General features: G+C 38.7%; 1 protein-coding gene across 6 annotated transcripts in view; it reads right to left on the bottom strand.

Annotated features, from left to right (window-relative positions):
- PPP1R9A (protein phosphatase 1 regulatory subunit 9A) overlaps positions 1 to 24,337 on the bottom strand; it is a 135,770-nt gene that overhangs the window by 7,381 nt on the left and 104,052 nt on the right. For 2 of the 6 annotated variants that reach the window (XM_071735256.1, XM_071735255.1), the window contains exons 8-19: positions 24,209 to 24,262; positions 20,769 to 20,998; positions 19,245 to 19,341; positions 18,953 to 19,124; positions 14,043 to 14,200; positions 13,187 to 13,487; positions 9,007 to 9,094; positions 8,829 to 8,906; positions 5,942 to 6,140; positions 3,309 to 3,428; positions 1,413 to 1,436; positions 23 to 205 (exon numbers count right to left, since the gene is read on the bottom strand). In XM_071735256.1, coding sequence (XP_071591357.1) covers positions 23 to 205; positions 1,413 to 1,436; positions 3,309 to 3,428; positions 5,942 to 6,140; positions 8,829 to 8,906; positions 9,007 to 9,094; positions 13,187 to 13,487; positions 14,043 to 14,200; positions 18,953 to 19,124; positions 19,245 to 19,341; positions 20,769 to 20,998; positions 24,209 to 24,262 — 1,704 coding nt within the window. Of the gene's footprint in view, positions 1 to 22; positions 206 to 1,412; positions 1,437 to 3,308; positions 3,429 to 5,534; positions 5,604 to 5,941; positions 6,141 to 8,828; positions 8,907 to 9,006; positions 9,095 to 13,186; positions 13,488 to 14,042; positions 14,201 to 18,952; positions 19,125 to 19,244; positions 19,342 to 20,768; positions 20,999 to 24,208; positions 24,263 to 24,337 lie in introns of those variants that run through there. The other 4 variants (XM_071735257.1, XM_071735258.1, XM_071735259.1 and 1 more) reach the window with 4 other exon arrangements.

The following is a 24,337-nucleotide window of genomic DNA, read 5'->3' as shown; positions in this document are numbered from 1 at the left end:
TGAAGTCCAGCCAGTCATTTACCTTGAGCTTACTCCCATCCAGCTGAAGGAGATGCTCCCCATTAATGTTTTGGGCACTGAATTCAGACACATACTGCTCAAGGTTCAGGCTCATTAACCAGTGGGAAACCTGCTGCACGCTCCACTCCTGAACACCACGACTCTGACACTGACTGTGCTTAGGAGATTGTCCATCATCAAGGATCTGTGGCAAAAACATGATGCATTACTATTAAAAGGGTAACATGGATGAGTAACAGCATTTTTTCTGTACAAACTGCCAGTACCAGAGCAGAGGTACATGTACTATCTTTCCACTACAACGTAAACAATTTCACATCACTACCTGACATCTGTATCTAACCAGATGTACAAGAATTGGTACAAGGTAGGTACCCAGAAAGTCTTTTATCTATAAACAGAGGAAGAAAAAGGAACTGGTATTCCTTTTAAATCAAGCAGGGGCTGAAATAGCCAAGTGGCACAATTCAAAACAGGTGTGCTCCCATTTCGTTACAAGATTTTTATCTGTCAAATGAGAATGTTGCTGAAGGATGCAATGAATTCTGCATGCTGTTTCCCACGCTCATTCACAGATCTTTTTGATGTGGTTAAGCTAAAAGACAAATTCAGGGGTAAAAAAACCCCTCAGAAAACCACTCTGAAGTTCAAAGTGATAACATCAAGCAGCCAGTGAGACCAATATTAGCTATGAAAGACTATGAGATGACACAGAGGAATGGTAAGGAAGACACAACAATCCCACAGCCCTAGCCCTGTTCTCATCACTTTGTGCTGGTGTGGAGGGGAGCCCAAATACAGCACCAGGAGGGGCAGGTGGGATGTCAGCTGCTGGGGGGCCATCTCTGTGCCCCTGCTCTGCCACTTTATTGCACCCAGGGGTATGCCAGTGGGCCCTGAAACAAAAGCTACTCTGTCCCAGCTGTGGTCAGCAAAGCAGCTGCTACAGGCTGCAGCAGCTGTCTGCTGTTAGAGCAGCTTTTACTCTGTGTTAGATGATGCTGGGAGCTCTCAGCTTCTGGCTGAAGCTGTCCAGTTCTCAGGGCTGGGTAAAAGATGGATTAAGCACTATCTTTTCCATCTCCCGTTGCCAGCAGGATCTCAGTGAAGCTGGTGGATCTACTCTGACACCAACCCTCTTCCCCCTTCCAGCATACTGCAAGAATTGCAATTATCCATGGCCTTGAAAACTCTTAGCACAAAGGAGAAGGGAATTCAAGACGAGCAGAGAGGTGCTAGTGACATCTGTGTGTCCTGCTTGAACAGGGGGTTTTGCTTGAACATGGGGGTTTGCCACACAATAGAAATAAGAAAAGTGAATCTGCAAATGAGAGGATACATTGCCACAAAATGGCCACACGATTCACCACAACAGCACACTTGTATCTCACCTCATCATCAATCATATCCAGGCTCTGAGTGGGGGAGCAACAAAGAAATGGGAAAGAAAAGCATTATAGAAACAAAATACAGAACATGTAACAGCATGTAAAAGTTCAGGCAAGGGCAGCACTGAGATTTGCAAACAGATAAGGGTACTCAAAACCAAAGAGATTTCTTTACCAAAAAATATTTCCAGAAGCATAGATGTTATGTTGAAAGCTCAGCACACACAGGATTTGGCAGCTAAACCTGAGATTTTGTAAATTAACCCCCCTTGGAGTTCTTAGTCTTAACACCCTAGAACTGGTGGGACCTTCCTGAGGGCTCCAACTGCAAGAGCAGAAGCTCCTTTAATTAGAGAAGAACAAACTGCTAGAGCTGGGTTCCCACAACCACTCTCTCTTTTTTTTTCATCTCCTTCAAATAACCATGTCAGATCTGCCAGAGAAGCCTGAGCAAAGGAGCAATAGGCTATGAAAAGCTGAAGGGCAATGCTGGCCTCATCCCCTGCCAGGGTGGCTGGGGAGGTTTCTACTGCAGCTCTTGCTGAACACGCTGCCTGCTTCACAGGCTGCAGTCTGGCACACAGCAAAGGATGGAGAAAACACATTCATTTTTATAAACCTGTTCAGGCTTGGTGTTTTAGAAGTGATAAGCAAAGAGCTGAACAAGCAAAATGAAAGCGTTTTCAAGCTTTTAATTCAATACTACTGGGAACAGGCCATTGTCACAATAAAATATAAAACCCAAGGGGAATGAAAAATGGTAAGAGAACAAAATATATTATCAAGATAGTACTAATACTAAATAAGTTGTAAATTATGGCTTTGCTGTTTTCAGTAATTCACAGGACATACAGACCTGCCTGCACTCTCCTATGACACCTGCAGTAACCTCTAAATAATGGTTGGGTTTGTAGTTCTGCATTTCAGTAAATAAGGTTGCATGGAACAGCTCTCATTCTCAAAGCATGCAGGGGCAGAACTGACCTAACTGTCATAAGAAAACCCCAAAACCAAAAAACAAACAAACCAACCAACCAACAACAAACCCCAGATACTTCAAGTTTCTCCTCTCTAGGAAAAAAACTTCCTCACAGCCCCACATAAAAAAGTGAGGTTTTTACAGAGTGCTGACGAAAGAACAAAGGCACAGGTTTCCTGAGTCCACAGGACACACGTCAGCTGCTGTTAAACTGTGCATCTTCACTGACAACTAAGCTATAGAAATAGTTTCTTAAGAAAAGTATTTTCAACCTATTATATCATGCTCAATTATGCCACTGATTTGCAGGGTTAAGAACGCTTTTCCAGCATTATTATTGTTCAAAAAGCCTCTGGGTTGAAGTAACTGAATTAAAATCCACCATGCAGAGGCAAGCACAAAGAACACCAAGTGGATTAGCACGTATCTGTTCTAATCAATATAAACACATTCAGGTACAGTTACACACAATTACAGTATGTACAAGTCATTATTATTTTAATGGATCAGGGTAAAAAATAGTTTAGGTGGATGTGCTTTACATCTCAATTACGTTTATTAAACTACACTCTATGTTTATTATCTCAAAATTGTCACAATTATGTCTAGTTAAGGGTATGTATCCAGGGGACCACGTGTAGTTATTTAAAATGTAGGAAAACTGTATTGAAATCTGGAAGAATATAGCACCTCCTAGGAAACCAACTGTATTCTACTTTCCTGCAATAATACCACAGAACCTTTATTTCAAGTCATTAATGTATGAACAGGAAAAATTACAATCTAGCAACCAAAATTAGTTTTCTTCTCCCATTCTACTGGCTAAAAATATCCCCTTACTATTTGAGTACTTATCAAGCAAAATGCCATGGGAGAAAGAAAACAACTATTTCCCACCTTAAACAATTTGATCAGCATACCTCATCTGACGACAGTGCTAAAGAGTGTGAGAAGCCTGGGGGTTTGGGTTCTGCTCCTAAACCACTCAGATCTGCTGAACTGGTGCTGCTGGGACTGAAATCATCGTTGAATGTGAAATTCTGTGGAGAAAAAGAGGAGTCAGGATGAACAAACCATCTCCTGTGGGCACCTCAAAGGGGAACTTGCTTTCTGCCTTCCAGGTGGGCATAGTTCAGGAGTGATTTCAATCATTTACCAAACCAGCTGCAAGATACACGAGGAAGCTTAATTTTTAGTATTGTTAAAACTTGCAGAACACACAGCATTTTTACCACTGTGTACTTCAAAAGTCAGCTTAATGCCTCAATGAATAGCAAAGGGGCCTTAAAGCTATTTCCAGAGTCCCTCGTAAGTCTCTCTCATCCTGGAGCCAAATTACTGTTTCTGAGGGTTAATCAGGAGCATTTCACTTCCTCAAAAAATTCAGGACAAGCATAGCACAGGCAATAGCACAAAGAATAGGACAGAGGATTTAATTAGCAAAGCAAAGTGAAAACTGCTATTGAAAAAGCAAGAAGAATATCCTGCGAATCCATTTCTGAGTCCCAAATAATGTCCTAGAAAAGTGAAAGGATCCTCCCTCTTTGCCTATACCTTTAGAAAAAAAATAAATTGAAAGTAAGAGATCTTTGGATATTGAATGTTATTTACTGAACTAATAACCATAAAACAAACCTGTTTTTTCTTAACAGTGTAATGACAGACCACACCTTACAGGGGAAAATAGCAAAAGTGTGCACATATTTCTCAGGAATACAGCAATATTACCATCAGAAGGCAACAAAAAATAACAAGTATTTCACATTATAGTGAGAACCATAAAAAACCAAAATCCATAAAAAATTAAGGACACCATTATATTCCATTTAACTTGAATACAGAGTTGATGGATACCTCTAATCTATACTCAAAAAACTACATCAATGTCAAATTTAATTTAATTTAGGCATTAAAAAATAATCTAAATATCAAAACTAGAAATTACACTAAAAAAATTATCCTTTTATACTTTTACACTTTATACTTGACCTATACTTCCTGAAAACAAGAAGTCTTCAAAAATACCAAGCATTGGTCCTCTTGGTATCATGCTGTGCTTTAAAAGCCTGAATAACAGGACAGAAACTGCTAATTTAAGAGCTTACAAATTTTACAGGGAACATCAAAATGGTTTTGCGATCAGTCTTCACACCTATGTTTAGAATTCCTGTTCTACTTTCCCCAACTCTTTATAGAGCAGAAGAAATCCGAGCAGCTTCATTAATATGCAGACTTTTAGCCCCTAGAGTGTTTAGGCCAGGAGTTCAACAGCTCTACCTCCTGTTGTGTGAAGAACATGATTTTATTTTTTCAGTATTCTGATTTTTCTTTCACCTCTACTTTGTGCAAGCTTCAGTCTTGTCATGGAATTTAAGTCTTCAAAATTAAATTTTTTACAGGAAAAAGACAAGATAGCCAAGGCCTGACAATAGTTATGACAGAACAAAAGCCCCCTCCAACCTCAACCTAATTCTAAGTGAAAAAAAAGGTACTTTTCCCCAGTTGAAAAATATTTGTATTCAGTGTTTCTTTAAGGGTACAAATAAGATTTACTTCTCTAACCCTCATCTTTAGTTTTCAAAAGAAACCAGGTAACCGTTTCATTTCTCTTTAATCTGCAGAGTTTTCATCTGTGGTCTTCTCTATCAATCTGATTTGGACCAGTCCCTACCAGGTAGTAAAAAGCACATCTTGGTGCACAGCAGAAGTAAGGTATCACCAGCTTTTGGCACCAAAGAAAAAGAAATTTTGGAAACTGCTGTTATGTACATGCACATCTGCAGAAGACAGAAGAATTAGATTTTCGATTCATATTCCTGTAAATAAAGTGGAGAACCATATCTATTTCTTTTTACCAGATCAATATAAAAAGTCAGCTGCTACAAGCTGTAAGAAGACAGGCAGAGGAGTATTTTCCAGAACTGAAAATAAACATGAAAAAAGTAAGTATATTACTATAACTAAGGGTTATTTAACAAGTTACCATGCTGAAACACTCATGCACATAGAAAGGAATCACACAGATGTATTAAATTGCAATAGTTCATATTTACAGTTCAAGCACCTTCATACAGAGAATTAAATCCAACATTCAGCATGCATGACAAACAGATCTCATTATTGGGGGGAAAAAAGGCAGATGACGGACAGCATACAGCATTTCTTCACTTGCAGACACCTCGTTTGAACATGGGTAGGTATTCCCACAATCAGTCCTGAAGAATGCAGAAAATATCTATAATTGAATACACAAATCTAGCATTTGTTCAGTGGATCCAAATGCTAATTTCCACTGGCACCACTTGCTTTGGTTATGGTACAGCACACCACAGTTAGTTTACTGAATTAATATACATTAAGACAGAGCAAAAAGGTAAAAGAACATGGAATGGTACAATGACAGAGATGTTCTGTTTGGATGAATTTTTACCATACAATGAACACCATGCACTGTTTATTGTAGTAGTCACATATTGGCCTGTTCTTTTTCCAGAAACATGAAGCCAATTATGCCACTCAACACAGTGGGAATAAGGTAGTTTTTATTTTCTACCTTTGACCCTTTTTTAGCTGGACTTAAATTTTCAGAGGAAGGTTCAGTTGAGCTGGTAGGTGATGGCAGGTTGCTAGAAGAATTGGATCCCTTGCCACTCTCTCCATACCATGTGAATGGTACACAGTGTGGGAGAGAGGAGGATCTCTCTGCTAAAGATTCAGTGTTTGCTGATTTCTGCAGCATCTCCCTGGCGGTCCTGTTTAAGAGAAGGGAGCGGGAAGAGGTGTTAGATCATAAAGTAAGAAAAAACAACATGCTACAGAACCAGTTTATTGTAACAAGACTGGCATTTCCTGCAACTGTGACTACAGAACCAAGTGTCATGCAGCTGGTAGGGGCATGCCTGACATTTCTATTTCAGAAAAAGAAGAAAAAAATTGGTTCTTTAGTTTTTTCTTCTAACTCAAGCTCTCTTAGATAACATACACCCAGCAGAGATAGATACCAGCTGTAAATGCCTGTACTCCTGCTGTCTGGATGTGAACCAGTTCCAGTCCAGAAGCCACGTGTTGTGTTGGTGCATTTCTGAGCTGCAGTGGTATCTCAGCATGATTAAATAGATAACACTCAGCACTGACCCAAGTGGACTTGGGTTCCCAAAGGAGGTTTGGCTTGGATTCTGAGCACAGGCAGAATGAATCATGTGCATCTGTCTCCATCTACAGAGATATGCCTACTGACACAGTATTATTATCTTGACTTAAAAGTTAGTAAATGTTACTAACACCTATGTGATATTATCAGCCCAGCTCTTTGTAGTTAGGCAAGATTGCAGTGGATAATGCGATCAAGGCAAAGGCAACAGCTATAAAATAAAATGCCTAAAATACTCGCTGAATATGTCAACAGTACAGAATGTGTATCAAAAATAACCATGGAAAGTGTCTGCCTCAAAGAACCTATGAATATGTCATATCCTCACATTATTTATACCAACATATATATTACTGTTTCAGATCATTAAATTTCTTCTGCTCTTAGCAGACACCAGTATACTGAAGTAAATCTCCCCTCAACTTCTACATTCCAGGCAGCTTCTAAATCATTATTAACACAGTCACTAGGGCTGTGTTTATTGTGAGGCTTCTTCTCTATATGGATTAAACTGAAGTTGTCAAAGAGCCTTCACCCAGGGAGGCAGCAGAAGAATCCTCCTTCCCTTTAGCTACATGAAGAAATGTAGCTAAATATAGATCCATTTGACCCAGTCCTGTACTTCTCCCTCACCCCCTTGTCTTGCTTGAAAGTCAAAGGAAAAACCAAATTGTGTTTGAATCACTTAGCTCCAGGCAGGGGAATATATCCTTCCTACTTAAGTGGGGAATTTTTAATGCATGTAACATTAGTGGCAGTCTCAGAAAATAATTCAGGACTTTATGTATGCATCCTGACTGCTGTTTTTTTGGCAATGGCAAAATAATTCATACAACATCCATCTGACAGTGTAAGTAATTCTACATCAATCAGTTGCTGTAATGGACATAATTATAACAGAATGCTGTCTTTTGATCATCATCTTCCTTCTTTCCAAGAGCTTATGCAGCTTTGGACTGTAGAGAAAACATCTTCACATTTCTTTTGAGGATATTCTTTGGAGTTAGTAACAAAAGAAATGACAATGGCTATTTAAAAAGTTATATTGAGTAATACTATTCCAGTTTACAGAGGAATAGTCAGAATTACAAATCACTCTGAATTTTGACTTTAAAAACATTATTAAACTTCGCTCTTAGTAACTGTACCCAGACTCAGAAATATTAAAAAAAAAATACAAACTGATTTATCAAATGGTTTAATAAGCAACTGATCTCTTTATACTGAGATTCGCTTTCTCTAAGAAAAACACCCAGGGGATCTCACAAGTGTCTGTAAAACACTGTGGTAGAAGGAACACAGAAACCTCTTAAAACAAGTCTACTTTCATCTCCCTAACCCTGTGGCTTTGTAATTAAATGCTACATGATGTTAACTACCCTGCTAAGGGCACTATCTGCCTTACAGCTACACAGAGGTGCAGAGAATTTGCCTGAACAAATCCCTCCCTGTCACTAAGGAAATCCAGCAGTGGGTGTCTCTTAACTCCAGGTCCTGCTGCAAGCAGACGCACTGATACAACCAACTGGAACAGGTTTTCTGACACCAGGGTGGAGGCAATGACTGCTGCCTAAGACCACTGAACATACTGCCAGATATTTGCAGGGTACAAATGCATAAATGTATGCTGAGACAGAACACTGCACTTGAGTGTGACGTGCCTGAGTGAGTAAATCAGTAAAACTTTACACTGGTTTTGCAGAGAAGATTGCTTCCTGCCATTCTGAATATTGGTTTATCTAATCAGAGTCCAGATGCAAGTGCTGTGGTCTGATCAGATCCCACAACTACCATCCCTGAGAGCTGGTGATGTGAGAAATACTGTCAGCATTTCTGCTATCTGTTTGCAGCTTATAATGTTCATCTTCATGAGCAAACACTTTTTAAAGGATTCCTGATGTGGGAATCATGATGTGCACATCCTCAGTCCGGGGTTTTTTTAAAAAAAAAAATACACAGAACTCTGTCAAAATTTCTGATTCATGGGCATTATGAACTTAATGTGTGTACATGTTGTAGGCCAGCTCTGACAACCTATTTCTCCAAATCCCACTAGTGGATGCAACAGTAGCAGTGATGCCATATTTCAAGCTTCCAACTACTTTTATATTATATGTTAGTCTTCCATTAGTATAAGAAATCTAGGTTTGTAAGTTCAGAAGGTTATCTCAAAGCTAAACACTTGTTAATACAAAATGAATAAGCCTGTTAATGTCATCTCCTAGGATGATTAGGTTTTTCTAGTGTTTCTTTCATATCATTTCTTGCATCCTCAATAATTTACCCATACCTACTGCCACAGGTCACCCTAACAGCTTCTTTCTCTTTCCGCTTCTTGCCCTTGCTGGCACTCCTTCTCAATGGAGCCCTGCAAGAATATTAGAAAACATCAGGAAACACCTTTGAAATTTTCCTTTCAATCCTTTCATGAAAAAAAAAAAAAGTATTTTAAATAAGAAAATGCTTACCCAAGATCTGCAAGTTTTCGCTTTAGTTTTTCTGTATGCCCTATAGTCGGGCTAGTTGTTCTTGCTGCCTGAGCACATGTGGCACCATCTAGGACACATTTGTACATGGAAGAATGTACATTATTATTTTTAGTTGCTACTGATAGCTATTCCACTTTCCATCCAGAACAATTCCTGTATCTTTTCATAATTAGATATGCATACATGTAGGCACGTATGAGAACACAATTATGTGAATTCTTCTCATTTTGAAGATGATGATGTGAAGAGGGATAAACATAAGTAGTTTCAGAATTTGAAAATACACACAAAGAAATCTTATTTTAAGAAAAAAAGCTAATTTTGCTTGAGTTTTAATGAATATGTAGTAAGCCTAACAGATTTACAGATAAACATTACAATGAATCAATTTTTACACTCAACAGTTAGCCATTTAAATTTCCTTTTAGATAATTAATTTGTTATGTATGCTTTACTTCCAAAATTACTCCTGAAATACTTTCTTGAACTTTGGAGCCAAGGGTACCTTTTACAGTGGACATGCTAAATAAGTTACCTGTTTAGCTTGAACATCCCTATTAAAATAAACATTCAACTTAAAATCCAACTATTTTGAATTTAAAAAAACAAAAAAAAAGGTGCTCAGTTTATAAATTTGCCCTGAAACATCTACCCATTTTTGACCTGTTCTACAAACACTGTTAAAATCTAAAAAGGAAAGAGCTGCAGGACCTCTAAAGCTGATACAATGCATCTGAGTCTGCAAAGCATCCTCTCAAATCTATATAGAAGCTAAAAAAACCCCACACTGTAGCTCAGAAGTCCAGACAAAGATTATGTGATTCTTAAACAAAGAGTGTCCTCAGATACTCTTGGCAAAGCAAATGAAGGTCAGTCATTGATGTCACTTGTGGTTTGGTGACTTTTACAATGTGACCTCAGATATACAGTGACTTTCAATAAAGCACTGCTAGGTTTGTGGATTTCTCCTGCTGTAGCTGACACATATTAAGCCCTCAGAATTAACCCAGAATACTACAGTGGTATCACAGGGCAGTCAGCTACGTGTACAGAACTTTTTACATTGCTTTGTGGATTATACTTGGCCAAGTCTTCATTCAAGTAAAAAATTCAATAAGCAGCTGGATCATAAATCCAAGGAACACCAGCAAAACAAGTCTCTTGCAATACCCACACTCTAAACCCCATAGTATTCACCAACACAAGTCCTTATGTTAAAAAAAAACTCAACACATTAAAGAACAACTTACAAGTAGCCTTATGCCAAAAAAGCAAACAAGAAAAAATAATACAAAGAACAACAAAAGCAAGGCAAAGTCTTGTGAGAGGAAACCCATTCCCCAAGGATGGTGAGGAGAGCATGCACATTGGGCACAGTCCTCTCCTGTCTGCTGTTAAGGTTCCTCTTTCACCTTTAATGTATCCTTGGAATTTAACCACTGTCCAAATTGCTATTTTCAAGAATATAAGTCATAATATTTATTTTCACACTAGATATTTGCAGCCAAGTGGGGCCTGGGGGCCAGATGGTGGAGGGCTTTTTTAGAAACTTCTTGATGAAAGTAATGAAACTATAAGGTTCATTGATTTTGTGGTGGGCAAATATTTCAAGCTGGAGGTTTGCTGTTGCAATAGAGGAAATAATCTGCAGAGCTCAGCAGGAACATGTAGCAGCTCCTTGGAACAGCAAATTTCTGCTCAGGCTCTTGTACCACTGTGCTCTCACTCACACACAGCTTAGCCCAGCTTCCCACCCTCTGAATTAAGACAATTTGCTTGGGAAAATATGCTGGCTCTGGGATACAGTGGAGGATGGATGGGCCAGGTCCCAAAACCAGTTTCAGTGGTTTTCAGAGTAGATTCAAATCTTCAGTCTTGCACACCCAGAGGTACACAGAGTGCTGGGCACATGGCAGTGGCCATGAACCAAGGCTGCAGGTGCCCTGACTGGGCAGGAGGGGACTCTGACCACCCTAGATGGGTGCATCTTTCCCCTCTCCTGGTAGCTCTTCAGAGAGGCTGAGCCTGTTCCTCAGAAAAAAATCACATGGAAGATGTTTAATCTCTCACTTTCAGCCTTAAGGAGCTGGTGTAAATAATCTGTGGCTGATGGATGTGAAAGAAGACTTAACTTTTGTCCCCAGGGTCACAAAACAGCTGCAGCTAGCCTCACATCAGCAGAGTATTGCCCGTGAGGGTCACCTTGGCTGCCCTGTCAAAGGATGCTGTTGCACTAAACAGCCAGAACTGAAGAAAATAAATTAATCATACACATACATGAAACAGCTGTGTTTAAAATATGAACCAGCAAAAATCCTCACCATTTTACCATTTTGCAATAAAACTGATATCATGCCACTTCGACTCTTCCACAGCACTGAAGGGTCTCATAATAATAAAAAAATAAATTAAAAAAAAAAAAACCAAAAAAACCCAAAACCCAAAACAAAACCCAAAACAAAAAAGCATGTGCTTGCTAACACTCATTTTGCTCATGATAAATTAATCAAAGTACACACAAGTGTCCACAGATGTGCTCTTTCCACCTCTAAAACCCTACCTGAACACACGGAAGAAATACAATGTCCCTTTTTATTTTCTAGCCTCTACGAGTTTGACTTTCAAATTAATAGTAAATTTGACAGAAAAATTAATAACTTTAAACAGCTTTGCTGCCAAACATCCACTTGAGGATATTTCTTTTTTTTTTTTTTTTGTAGGACTTTTAAAATACATTTTTTCCATTTGAAAATAAATTGCTGTTGGTTTAATTTTCATGTACTGATCAGAATCTGGATACACCTAAAAACACAGGATGTTTGTTTAATGGTCACAGTGGGGAAAGCATGATGCCAATATTTAGACAGAGATTATTTTTCAAATCTAAATTGGAAAGAGTGGCACAGTGGGTGGAATGTAATTCTCCATTCCTTACACGGCAGGCCTCGTTTCCACTGAACATATTTTTCATACATCAGTTGGGAAATCAGGATTTACAACCTCACTGGTAAACCAATCATACACTCAAGCTGAAACAGAAGCTTGAAAGTCACATTCTTATGTTCACACTCGTGCCTTTACTTACAGAATTCAAATACTGAATTTAACTTTCATAAATTGTACAATTAGCAACTATATAATTAGACTAGCAATTCCAGGACCCATGTAAAAACGCTATCCTATATTAACCTATCCTAAATTCAACAAAAATTTATTAAACAGTCATTTAGGAATCTACGTAAAAGCCCTGTGAGAAGACGAAGAAAAAGCAGGTTGTGAATCACTGGCACCTTTTCAGACAGACAAATAAAAATCAAATAAAAATCCTCAACAAATTTTTCTTTTCAGTTACTTTAAGTAAGCCAAAGTCCATTACGAGCCTAACCAGACCTAATTCTGCAGTCCTCACTTCTAAACCATTATTAGAATGTATTTTAGCTTATGTCACAGTAGAGAATGCAAGGTGCATAGCTAAGAATGCTGAAGTTGTGTAAAATGCTAATTTTGACTTCACAAGGCATCCGAAAAGGAGGACTGAGTAATCTGGGCTATATTGTATTGCTAATGCATTTAACAAACTATCTGAGACAGATACCTGACCTAGGAATGACTGCATCATGTTTTGTCAGGCTTTAATTTTAAAATTCTGAATTAAACAAATAACAACGTGGGCAACCTCCTCAAAGGACACTAACCTCTTGTTTAATCTAGACCATGCTGCCTCCCAGAAATTAAAAGCTACAATCTGTTATTCCTGTTTTACACTTCTTTCCCCATCCTCCAAAAAAAGCAACAAGCAGTGCCAAAATCACATAATTCAAGTAAGTACATTGTGTTAAGCATGTTTCTAATACAGAAATGTCCTCAAGTCCAATAATTTTGGTTTTTTAAAAACAAAACACAAGATTTCCTTAAAGGGAACTTGTCCCTAGCTTTTTCAGTGAGTTCTAAGAAGAAAAAAACAGAAAGGAAGCAGTTCCTGATCTCATTTTTAATTTTGTTTTCTTATACCTACAAGGTCATTTGTAACCAGGCAGACAAATGAAGTCATCAGATGATGGCCTTCTAGTTGCTAAAGCCCTACTACAAGACAGATGTTCATAGAATAGATTTAAGTGAGCAAAGTGATGCATCAACTTATTGTAAAAAACAGTAATACCTTTATACTGTACAATACTCCTGCCCGCAGGGTGATGCAAAGGAGAGGCTTCAGAGCTGTGCCCAGATTTTGAAGGAGAGGAAAGTGGAGTCTCTCCCCGAGCATGTGGGGAAAGGACACCTCCTTTTCGGTGCTGTCCTTCTTCTTGGTTTGCAGTTAGGTTGTCAAGTGAGATTGCTGCACTGCTAGCCACAGGGGAGAGGGAAGAAGCACCAGAATCTGATGCTGGTGAGGATGCTCTCATGCATAAGGGTAGTGTTGATTTTGAAATGTGCATGGGACTACTGTAACTGTTTGACGGCTGTTGGTATAAGAGATTTTAAAGCAGGTTATACCATTTAGTAACCATTCAGAGCAAGGTTTACTTTGAACATGCAACTCTTTTATTCATTATTTAGCCTTCTACTTGTATCAAGTGCTTTAGCTGTTTATGCTGTTACCTTCTGACACCACACACAATGTTGTTTATGGTATTTGCTTTCAGACGGAAGTCAAAATAGGACAAAACAATGAGTGAATATTGTATCAGTTGTGTTAATAAATTAACAAAGAGAATGCACAATTCAAATTTGTTCCACCTCCTGCATAAATGAAAGAACTCACTCTGCATTAAAAAGCACACATAAATCAGAAAGTCCAGGATTCCTGTTAAAAAAATCCACAACAAAATAAAAAAACAGGTGTGTTGACTCAAGAGACTGGACTCACACATCAGTCACGGACATACATACCATACTGACCACAAGAGGGATAAATATTCCCTGTGATACAATGAAAGGACAGAGGATACAGTGACTTACAGGGGCAATCTAGCACTCCATAGGAAGCCTGAAAGAGAGGTCAGAGTCCTTCTCACCTTTCGTTCAAGGCTGTCCTCTCCATCAGTTGAACTGATGCTGTCATACAGCCTTGTTCTAGAAGGCCTCTGCCGCTTATTCTTCACTGAAAGCTGTGCTCGAGTCTTCAGAGCTTTGGAGTCCAGTCTCTCTGTTTCTGGCACTGCTTCATTAAAATCTGTATGGAAACATGATTTGAAGCTATTCAACAGAAGAATCTTTCAATACTTTTTCCTAAGATAGGACCTGCATTGTGAGCACATGCACTTTGCATGTTTTCCCTATATCTCTGTAACTAAGAGTACCCAAATAATCAGATTTGTGATTGAACTCCTTTACAGGCAGAATTTCACAGGATTATGACCCAAGTGTTAAAATCGTTCTTTGAACCACCAATGAAACAGGTTGATTGCTCTATCACTATCTTGCTCAGGAGGGAGAGAGCAGAGAGGAATTCCAATCCTCCTCTGGGTTCTGAACTCATCTGTTTTTCAGAGTTCTATGTAACAATACACATAAGGTGCTGTGTCATTCACCTCAATCCATTTCCAAGTAAAAGCATCTTTTTATTAGCACCTGGCAGTCTCATCTGTTACATCGTCCCTTGACACACTGTCCTCAGAACCATTATCTTTTCTTGTAGCTGGCTCTCTTTTATTCAGAGTTCCTTCAAACTCTTAAAATTTACATAAACTTAGTAAACATAAGTAAAACATCTCTCTCAGCACCATCCATGGTGGTCCCTCATACAAACAGTGTGAGTGACCTTACACAAATACAGCCTTGCCTCACTTGCACTTGGATCACCTCAGAAGACTCTGACAAGCCCCCTTCCTGAAGGAGGACTCTGTAGAGGACACAATTATTGCTGTGATTGTCACCATCTACTGCAATTGTCTGGTTTCAGCCTTCCAACAGCAACATGTTTGGGCAAAATCATTAGCAAAGCAGTGTTACAGTTCTTTAGGAAGAACCCACAAATGCTGAAATAAATCTTCAGTGCTACCACCTGTCAGTGATATTGCAAAGCATTTACCAGGACAGTGAAAATGAAATTAAGAGTAATCCATCCAGAAGGTGCATGAAAGGCACCCTGAATCACAGCTGTTCCAGGCAGGAATGGGAGGGCCATGATCTGTACAAGAGCAAAGGGATTCTGGTTCTCCCTGATTAGAAAAATTACTATTTTGTGTAGATATAGTATTATATATAGATATAGATACATAGTATATATTTAATGATGGAAAAATAATGAAAACCTATTCTTTGGTTTTGAGGGGAAAAGATTTTCATGTCTTTCCCCTTTCATCTACTGCCCAAACTCCACTATGTGATACATAAAAACTGGAGAAATTTCTCATATAAAAATGGAACAATGAAACCATCTTTATTTGCCTAGGTTCAAAGCCACACTATTCCTGAATGTCTGGTATCAAATCACACCTATATATACTGAATGTATATATCAAAGTATACTAAACACTTCATGTATAAAGCTTGCCTCTACAAAGAGAATCATCATAAATATACTTCTCCTAGCTACCAATCATCTCCTCAAATGAAATGTATTTCAATACATTTAACTTTTACAAAGCTGCAGTAAGACAAAACACATTTCAAAAGGTGTTTTTGCATTTTACAACAGAGATTAGATTCTTTCTGGCTTTAACCTATTTTTTCAATTCCCATACTATAAATCAGTACAGAAGCCATTAAAATCTGTCTAAGCATTGTATTCATAACACACTAATAATTAGAAGCTGACCTTGCATTTTTGCTTTAAACAAATATAAATGGAGACATTCTAGCCTTGCTGAAGTCAATGAAGAAACTCTGACCAACATGAGTAAAGCTGAAATTTTTCCCATTGCTTTCCATCGCATCCTGACCTTCAGTCTTAGAGAATGTGATTTCACCAAGAGGAGAACCAACTCAGTGACTGACTGCCACACCAAAATGGAGAGCTCTTGCCATGACCTGAACTGCTTGTTCTTTCAGGTGTTATGTCCTTCCTTTCACTGCTGAAATGATGCAAACTATTGGCATAGCACTACAAACACTCACTTAAGTGGTCATATTGGCTTTGTTTAAGCAAAACGCCACCTGGGCCTGCAGCTCCACACTCAGTGGCAGCTCTCTGCTGTGCTGCAGGTACCTAACCATGGCTGAGTCTGCTGCCAAAAAATAGTTTCAATTAGCATCAAGACACAACATCAATAAGGGCTCCTTCCTTGTCAGAGGATGTATTTAAGCTTGGTGCCATGTGCCCTGTGGGATCTGGACCTCAGCCCCAGCCCATGGGTGGACCTCCTGGCTTGTCCTGGAACCTTCCTCAGCCCATGAACTTGCCCAGGCTCCCAGCTGACCTCTTTCTATCACTGGACCTGCCCTTCTACTCACCAAACCTGGGTGCAGCAGGACTAGGCTGTTGTTGGGTGGTCTCTGCCTTGGCCACAGGTCCTGCCAATCTCAGCCCCAGCTCTCTCTTCTGCAGACAGCCCCTGGCCCTTGCTTCTCCCTGGCACAAACACACACCCCACCTGTTTATCTAGGAATCTCACAACTCACTGGGAAGCCTGACAAATTTCTCACATAAAAGTCGTAACAGGTTTTATTTTGCTCTCAGAGACAATGTAATTAGACATTCTTTCTGCAGGCACTGAACCACTTGACTCCAACAGGCTTCCATCTGAATTATTTCAGTACCACTGTGAAGCAGGAAAGAGTTCGCCTGTCCTCCCACTGTTTTTCCATTATACAGGCTGGCAGATTTCAAAATTTCCTGTGAACTGATGCATCCCTGGGCACCCCAACACACCAAGGAAGTAAAGCAGCCATCGAAGTGTCTGGAATAGACATTTGGACAAAGATGAACAGATACTGCTAAATTCAGCATCAGCACTGAACTGCTTAAATTTCAAACCACTGACTCCCTCCAGTAAATAGTTTGTGCAGAAACAGCTCATGACCACTAAACCAGAAAGCTACAATGCACTTTATATATTTTTTTTTGACTCTCAGAGTAAGTCATAGATTTGTAAAAGAAAACAATCCTCAGGCTTCTAGTATTCCCTAGTGTCCTGGTTTGGGCCAGGATAAAGGTGATTTTCTGTCTTGTACTTTTGCTTTTAGCTATTAATCTCTCTCTCCTCCCTGATAAAGAAAGGGGAGAGAGATTAATAGAGAGCATCTGTTACTCGGTTTAATTGCCGGGCCAGTGTTAAACCATGACACCTAGCTAAGCAAAAGAGGGACTCTGTGGGCCATGCTGGTTTTGATTTTCTCTTTCTAACTTCCACTGATGTTACTGGCAGCCCCTCAAACTCAGTGGGAGGTTATGTTAAAAGCCTGAGGAGTCGTACAGTCTGGTGTGATGCTAGACATGGACAGAGCACCTGCAGGGCCAGGGACAGCTCTGCTCCTGTGTATGCCCCTGTCAAGGGGCATCCATTAGATACTCCCAAATCTACTGCCACACAACAGTGTAATAAACGTCTCAGATCACACTGAAGCAAAAAGCACAGCTAACATAATTTTAATTAAAACATCTACTTTTACACAACCTCATTTTTTGAGGGAAGACAGTCCTGCAAACTTCAGAAAAAAAATCGTGGGATGTGGTGATGTACACACAGTCCCACACCACAAACCTAATGCTGAGGCTCAAGAAGAAGAGTGTGTTATATTTGCCAAACAGAATACAGAAAAGAGATAAAAGCACTTTCATCAACATCACAGAGGCATTGTGCACAACCCACTGCACCTGCAGAAACTCTGTTCACCCTTCACAGACATCATGGACATCTCCCTCACCCTTTAGAGCTCCTCTGCAAATATCCATGGGGTGATGAGTAAACACACTAAGTGATAAGTACCACTAGTGATAAGTACCCCAGATAATGACAAGTCCTCTTCTTAAAAGGTTTACACATGAGTGATACAAACATAGGATCCTTCTCTAGAGAGAAAAGTACTACAACATTACTGTCTGAGGCAGATTTCTATACTTTGAGATGGAATTTACAGGGAAAGTACATGGAAGTCAGAGAGTGCTTGCAGCTTTTTTAGGGATCTATTTCTTTGTTTTTTTAAAAGGGCTTTTTTTCCCCCTCATGTTAGAAGAAAAAATCCACCCTGGATTCTAAGGTCTAACTGTGCTTTCAAAAAAATCAATTCTGGTCGACTATTTTTCCTAGCAAATAAACTGTGTTCATATTCAGGTGCTTAAACTTGGGAGGTTAAATTCACAGATTGTCTATTCTAACTCCCACAAGTACTGAACACTGGTAACATTTCTCCAGGGAAATGTTCTTGGAGTAAAACAGTGGCAGCTCTTGGAAAAATGAAAAATTTAATGCAAAAGTACCAATCGAAAAGTATCATTTGAAAGTAGTGATGTGCAGAGTTTTAATGTTTTGCAAAAAGTTTTTTAATTTTTAGGAATAATTAAACAAATACCGTGGGTTTTTGTTTTTTTTTTTTAACGAGTAGAAATTCTTAGATTTCAGCTCTTGAGCCATGTGTATGTGTTGACATTGTTATAACAGGAAGAGTAAATTTGAATTTGTGAGTCAGGAAAAGATAACACTTTCCTCTCCCAATGCAAACTACCAAAAGGGTTTCTGATGACAGGACTGTCAGTATTAATTATTTTGTAACACTTACTTAGTTTCTATGGTAAAAATACAGACTCATCATCCTGACTGCTCTTCTGAACTTCAGAGATTTCAAAATAATAAACACTTGCTAGAAAGAAATAGCTCTGTGAATATTAGTGGACATCAGTTCCTCAAGGTCTGAGGAACCCAGATCCCAGATCCCATTTCAACAGGATTAACTCTTTTTGTACACATACTTAGTTAAAATCCTAAATGGTAACTGTGTTACTTGCCTACATATTAACCGAAGTTTCGGTTTGGTTCAAACAAACCTTGACTTAAGCCATCCAAGCAGGACATTTGCTTAGTATCTAGATTTTCCATTGGATCTCCTCTAGAAACTTCTCCAAAAGATGTCTGCCTTTCAAAAATGTTGTTGTTATTATTAACCTGGCTCCCATTTTGCTTCATAAGCCTGAAAACTTCTGCTTCTAAGTCTCGTATCTGAAAGAAATACAACACAGTGTTACTCATAAACACACACATCTATTAGATAATGTGTTTTTCTCAGAATATTAGATAGAGTTGTCTCCTTCTTCAAATATGAGAGTAAATGCTACTCACACGAGCTTGTAAGCCTTGGACCTCTGCAAGGTGTGCTTTCTCCAAATCTTCTATTTTCTTCCGTTCAGCTTCCTGGCGTTTGATGAAGTCAAGTTCTCTTAGGAAAAAAAAAAAAAAAAATGATGTATTTGCTGTCATCAAAGATATCAGATTCAAACAGAAAATAAAATGTTCTGATATATCTAAACCTATGCATCAGAAAAATCCATCCATAACAAATATTTTATTACTAACCTAGTAAGAAGTATGATAATGCAATAAGGATTGTATTACCTAGGCAGCTACTGAGTCTGAGTAAATATGGTCTGTGAATGGCAAGAGGAATTTATCTGAAAAAAAATAATTCATAATCTCTATTTACATTTAAAACAATGGTAGCTGAGTTTATGATGTGTTTTGTTGTAGAAACTGGGAAAAAATCAGTGCCTGATTACAATATGCCTGCATGCCTTCACAGAAAGGACATTTGTAAGTTTCCACGTACAAATCCAATTTTCTTGTAAACTATAAGGAAATCTGCTAGGTGACTCTAGGAGTCTGAAACTGTTCAAAACAACTGACTTGTTTAGTACTAATATAAAGTAGAATAACAACAGAAAGGCTGCCCAAGTTTATTCTAGCTATTTTCCCTATTTCTTTTTATTTTTGAAATCCAAGATGTTTGTGACAGAAAGCACACAGGGTGCCAGCTAGTTCTGGAACAGTCTGGGAATTCCAAGATGGGTAATGACACTTGGGCTATCTGAAACTCTTTTAATGGGATAGGATATTGACTTCTGCACTCCCAGATGTCACTTCACACTGCTGTACATTTTTGAGTTTTCTTTTTTTAATGAGTATATTTCAGCAGAAAACTAAAAAGTTGGTGCAAGAAAACTAAATCTGGGGGAACACAAGCTATTATAGAAATCTAAGGTATTGTAATGTAATGTAAATGTAAGGTATTTTTATCCTAGCCATCAGGGAGAGGGGACCACATGAAAGACAGGGGCCCAGGTAATCATCAGTTATCTCAACTCAGCTCAAACATTCTTGGCATCTACAAGAAGAAAAAAAAAATGTAACATGTAACAAAACAATTTTCTTTTTGATGCTACATTACTACACAGCAGGAGTGAATCCAACTGACACAATACCAATATAAACTGCTGCAAGCCTTGCTAATCAAATGCTGTACGAATAGTCTTGGTTGTTTGTAACCACATTGAGTTGCCTAGTAATCCTGAAACATTCCAACCTGGAATACTACATACTAAGTCTTTTTAAATTTATAGTTAATAAATTTATATAATTATATATAATTTATATAAATTATAGTTAATTTTCAACAATACTAAACTAATACTTGAATGCTAATAAAATTGTTCTATAATTATGTTCCCATGTTTTCACAAAACAAAAAGGGAAAAAAATAGTGTTTACCTTACAGGTGTTTAATAGTGGGTTTCATCTTTCAAAATATATCACATATATGTTTCCTATCTGGCCACTAAGTCATTTGCTGAGCCTGGCGTAGCTGCTTACTTTTGCTGAAAATCCTTGATTAATTTCTTTGCCTTGTTATATTTCTTCTCCAGAGCCTGATACTGGCTTTGCGTCTCCTTGAGGTGCTCATTCACCGTGTGACACAGGGTTTGCGCCTCAATCCAATAACTCTCTAATTTCATCATCCTCTCCTTATTCTCCTCAATGTTCTGCTGGAGTTGGGTCTTCTCCAATTCCCACCTCACCTTCTCATTCTCAGCAGCCTGCAGCTGAACAAGAGGGGAGATGCCAGTCAGTAAAAACGTGCAAAGCGCAGCCTCATCGTGTAGGATGAATTCAAACACATAAACAGTGAAATTAATAGCTATAAAACTTAATAGGATAGCAGTGAAAAGAGCACTCAAAGATAAAGAACACAGGCTGATAAGTACATTATCAGCTGGACAGACTGGAGAGTTGGGCTGATTCCAATGGGATGAGGTTCAACACGGCCAAGTGCCGGGTCCTGCACTTTGGCCACAACAACCCCACGCAGCGCTACAGGCTGGGGACAGAGTGGTTGGAGAGCAGCCAGGCAGAAAGGGACCTGGGAGTCTGGATTGACAGGAAGCTGAACATGAGCCAGCAGTGTGCCCAGGTGGCCAAGAAGGCCAATGGCATCCTGGCCTGGATCAGGAACAGCGTGGCCAGCAGGTCCAAGGAAGTGATTCTGCCCCTGTACTCAGCGTTGGTGAGGCCACACCTCGAGTACTGTGTCCAGTTCTGGGCCCCTCAGTTCAGGAAGGATATCGAGGTCCTGGAGCAGGTCCAAAGGAGGGCAACCAGGCTGGTGAAGGGACTGGAGCACAGACCCTATGAAGAGAGGCTGAGGGAGCTGGGGCTGTTCAGCCTGGAGAAGAGGAGGCTCAGAGAAGACCTCATCACTCTCTACAACTCCCTGAAAGGAGGTTGTAGCCAAGTGGGGGTTGGTCTCTTTTCCCAGACGACTTTTAACAAGACAAGAGGGCACGGTCTTAAGTTGTGCCAGGGGAAGTTTAGGTTAGATATTAGAAAGAATTTCTTTACAGAGAGGGTGATCAGATATTGGAATGGGCTGCCCAGTGAAGTGGTTGACTCTCCTTCCCTGGAGATATTTAAAAAGAGGCTGGATGTGGCACTCAGTGCCATGGTCTAGCAACCGCAGTGGTGGGTCAAGGGTTGGACTTGATGATCTCTGAGGTCCCTTCCAACCCAGCCAATTCTGTGATTCTATGATTATTCTTCCTCATCAAATGATGTACAAGCTTCACTCTGTGCAGCCAGTGCAGCCTCTGTCATACCTGGGATATACTGGCATGCTTTAAAAAGGTCAATATCAGCGTATTCAGGCAAACTGCAGCCATCAGTCAGCACTGGGGATGCATTTTGCTCTGTGCATCTGGCTCAGGTGTTAGAAAGAATTCACACATGTTTATAAAATGAGAAATCTCTTATTTTAGGGGGAATCTGATTTCCACGTTCTATATTTGATTTAAAAACAATTTACAAAACAATAGGAAAAAAACCAATTGCATCCAACCTAACTTTTTTACACAAATAATAAATTCTATTGAATTTTTACAATGTCTGCTTTTGTGACACACTGTTGATGAATCTAGAAAGCGAAACAAAAGAGGACGGAGGATAATTCAGATGTAACATCAGGTCATAATCTAAAGCCTTTTTTCATTTAAGCAGAGCTTTCCACTGAACACTGAAACTACACCAAAACTACTACAAAAAGAAAAGAACCTGTTATAAATATTTTACTCTTGTTTTCTTTAAACCTGCTTACCAAGCTGTAAGTAGCTAACATGAAAAAAAAAAAAAATCCACTTTCACTGTTGAAGATTTCAGGTGCTAATTCTGTCAAAGACATGAGCATTGGTTAACTCTATGAGCAGTGCAGTTTCACTGAGTGCTCCACTGTTTGGCACTGACGACCAAGTCCAATGACTTTTTCCAAGTGACCTTACAGAATTTCAAATTTTACTGCAGAGTTTATAATAAACCTTAGCTACTTTGCTAGTTTTTTTGTGAGATTTTTTTTTGTTTGTTTGTTTTGTTTTGTTTTGTTTTTGTTTTTGTTTTTGTTTTCTTAGTTCCTAGCCAAAGCGAATTCTAGGTCTGAATGTTTGGTGCTAGGTAAGGGTAGGGTTCATTCAGCAGCTTGAATATTTTAGCTCCCAGAATTTATGGAAAACAAAAAAAAGGCCTTAACACCCTTGTTTACTCATCAAGAATGCTTAATTTGCTGTAGGCAGTTCTGCTAGCATCAAAGATGACGCACACAGAAAGAACATAACTTGCTTGCAGTTTTATTAGCAGTGTTCCTACACTAGACACATTTTCTTGGGCTCAGTTCAAAACACTAGGTAAAGAACTTCAATACAAAAGGGGACATTAACCTTAATCCTGCAAATGGATCTGCACAGATGAATGTTTACACCCACACATAATTGCCATGAAGTCAATGGGGCTCACCACAATCCCAAGGGATTGACCATGCAGCTCCAAATTGCTAGATTGGAACCAGGAAGCAGAGAAAAAAAAAGATTTCTGACTTTTTAAACTAATCTGCAAATTGTCCATACAGAAAATAGATGCACTCTGATTTTTGTTAACAATAATCTATGCAGATTTGATAAACAATATGCAAAATACATAGTGAATGCAAGTAGTTGCTAGAGAGAAATAATAATCTAGTCTGTTACTGAGGTACAATTTTCTGTCTTCTTTTTATTTCCTTTATAATGTACTCAAACTCTATGAGAAGGATGTCAATATAAAGCCTAATATTACTCAGAAAATGAATTATGATTTTACTTCTGTAGACATTATCCTAGTGCAAAAAATACCATTTCTTTTTATTGCTATAGCAAATTCAATCTAACAAATAGCAACCAATTGTCAGATAATGTTTTCTGTTACAACTGTAAGCCTTTTTATTTTGGCAGTATCTTTTAAAAGGAACTGCAGCAATATGAAACACGTTTTTCTCTTATGTATATAAAAAAGTAATTTTAAAAAATACACATAAATAAATGAGGTTTTTCACAAAAAATATCAAAATAAGAAACTAACATAAACAAGATACTTTAATATCACTGGTAAATAAAAACCTACTTATATTTGAATACTCAGTCAAAACAGAATTTTTAAAACTTGAGAAAATGCATTAGGATAGTAAAACAAAAAATCTTCCAGTTAGTCATTTTGATATCCCTTAAAATGCTTGTTTAACTGAAGCTACACAAGTTGGCAGTTCCCCTCTAAGATTTTACTTGTACCTTTCAATAGAAAATATACACCAAGACAAGCTTTAGCTGAGCCACTGTGCTTCTTAATCAGTCTTTAATAAGGATGTTGACTTCTCCACCCACATACAGATATATGTCTTCAGATCTGATTTTGCACGAGAGGAAAATAACAGCATGTATTAACCAGACATTGGCTCTTACCTTCGTCTTCAGCTTCTGAATTTCAGCTTCGGTAACTGCATGTTTGATTTGCAACTAAAATGGAAAACACAAAATAAACAAGTGAAGTCACAGAGAGTACTCTCCAGCATTTTTAAAGCCTATGCTGCA

The sequence above is a fragment of the Heliangelus exortis genome, chromosome 2, assembly GCF_036169615.1.
Source record: "Heliangelus exortis chromosome 2, bHelExo1.hap1, whole genome shotgun sequence".
In the NCBI taxonomy this organism is placed as follows: Eukaryota; Metazoa; Chordata; class Aves; order Apodiformes; family Trochilidae; genus Heliangelus; species Heliangelus exortis.
This window is presented reverse-complemented; position numbering and strand designations above follow the sequence as displayed.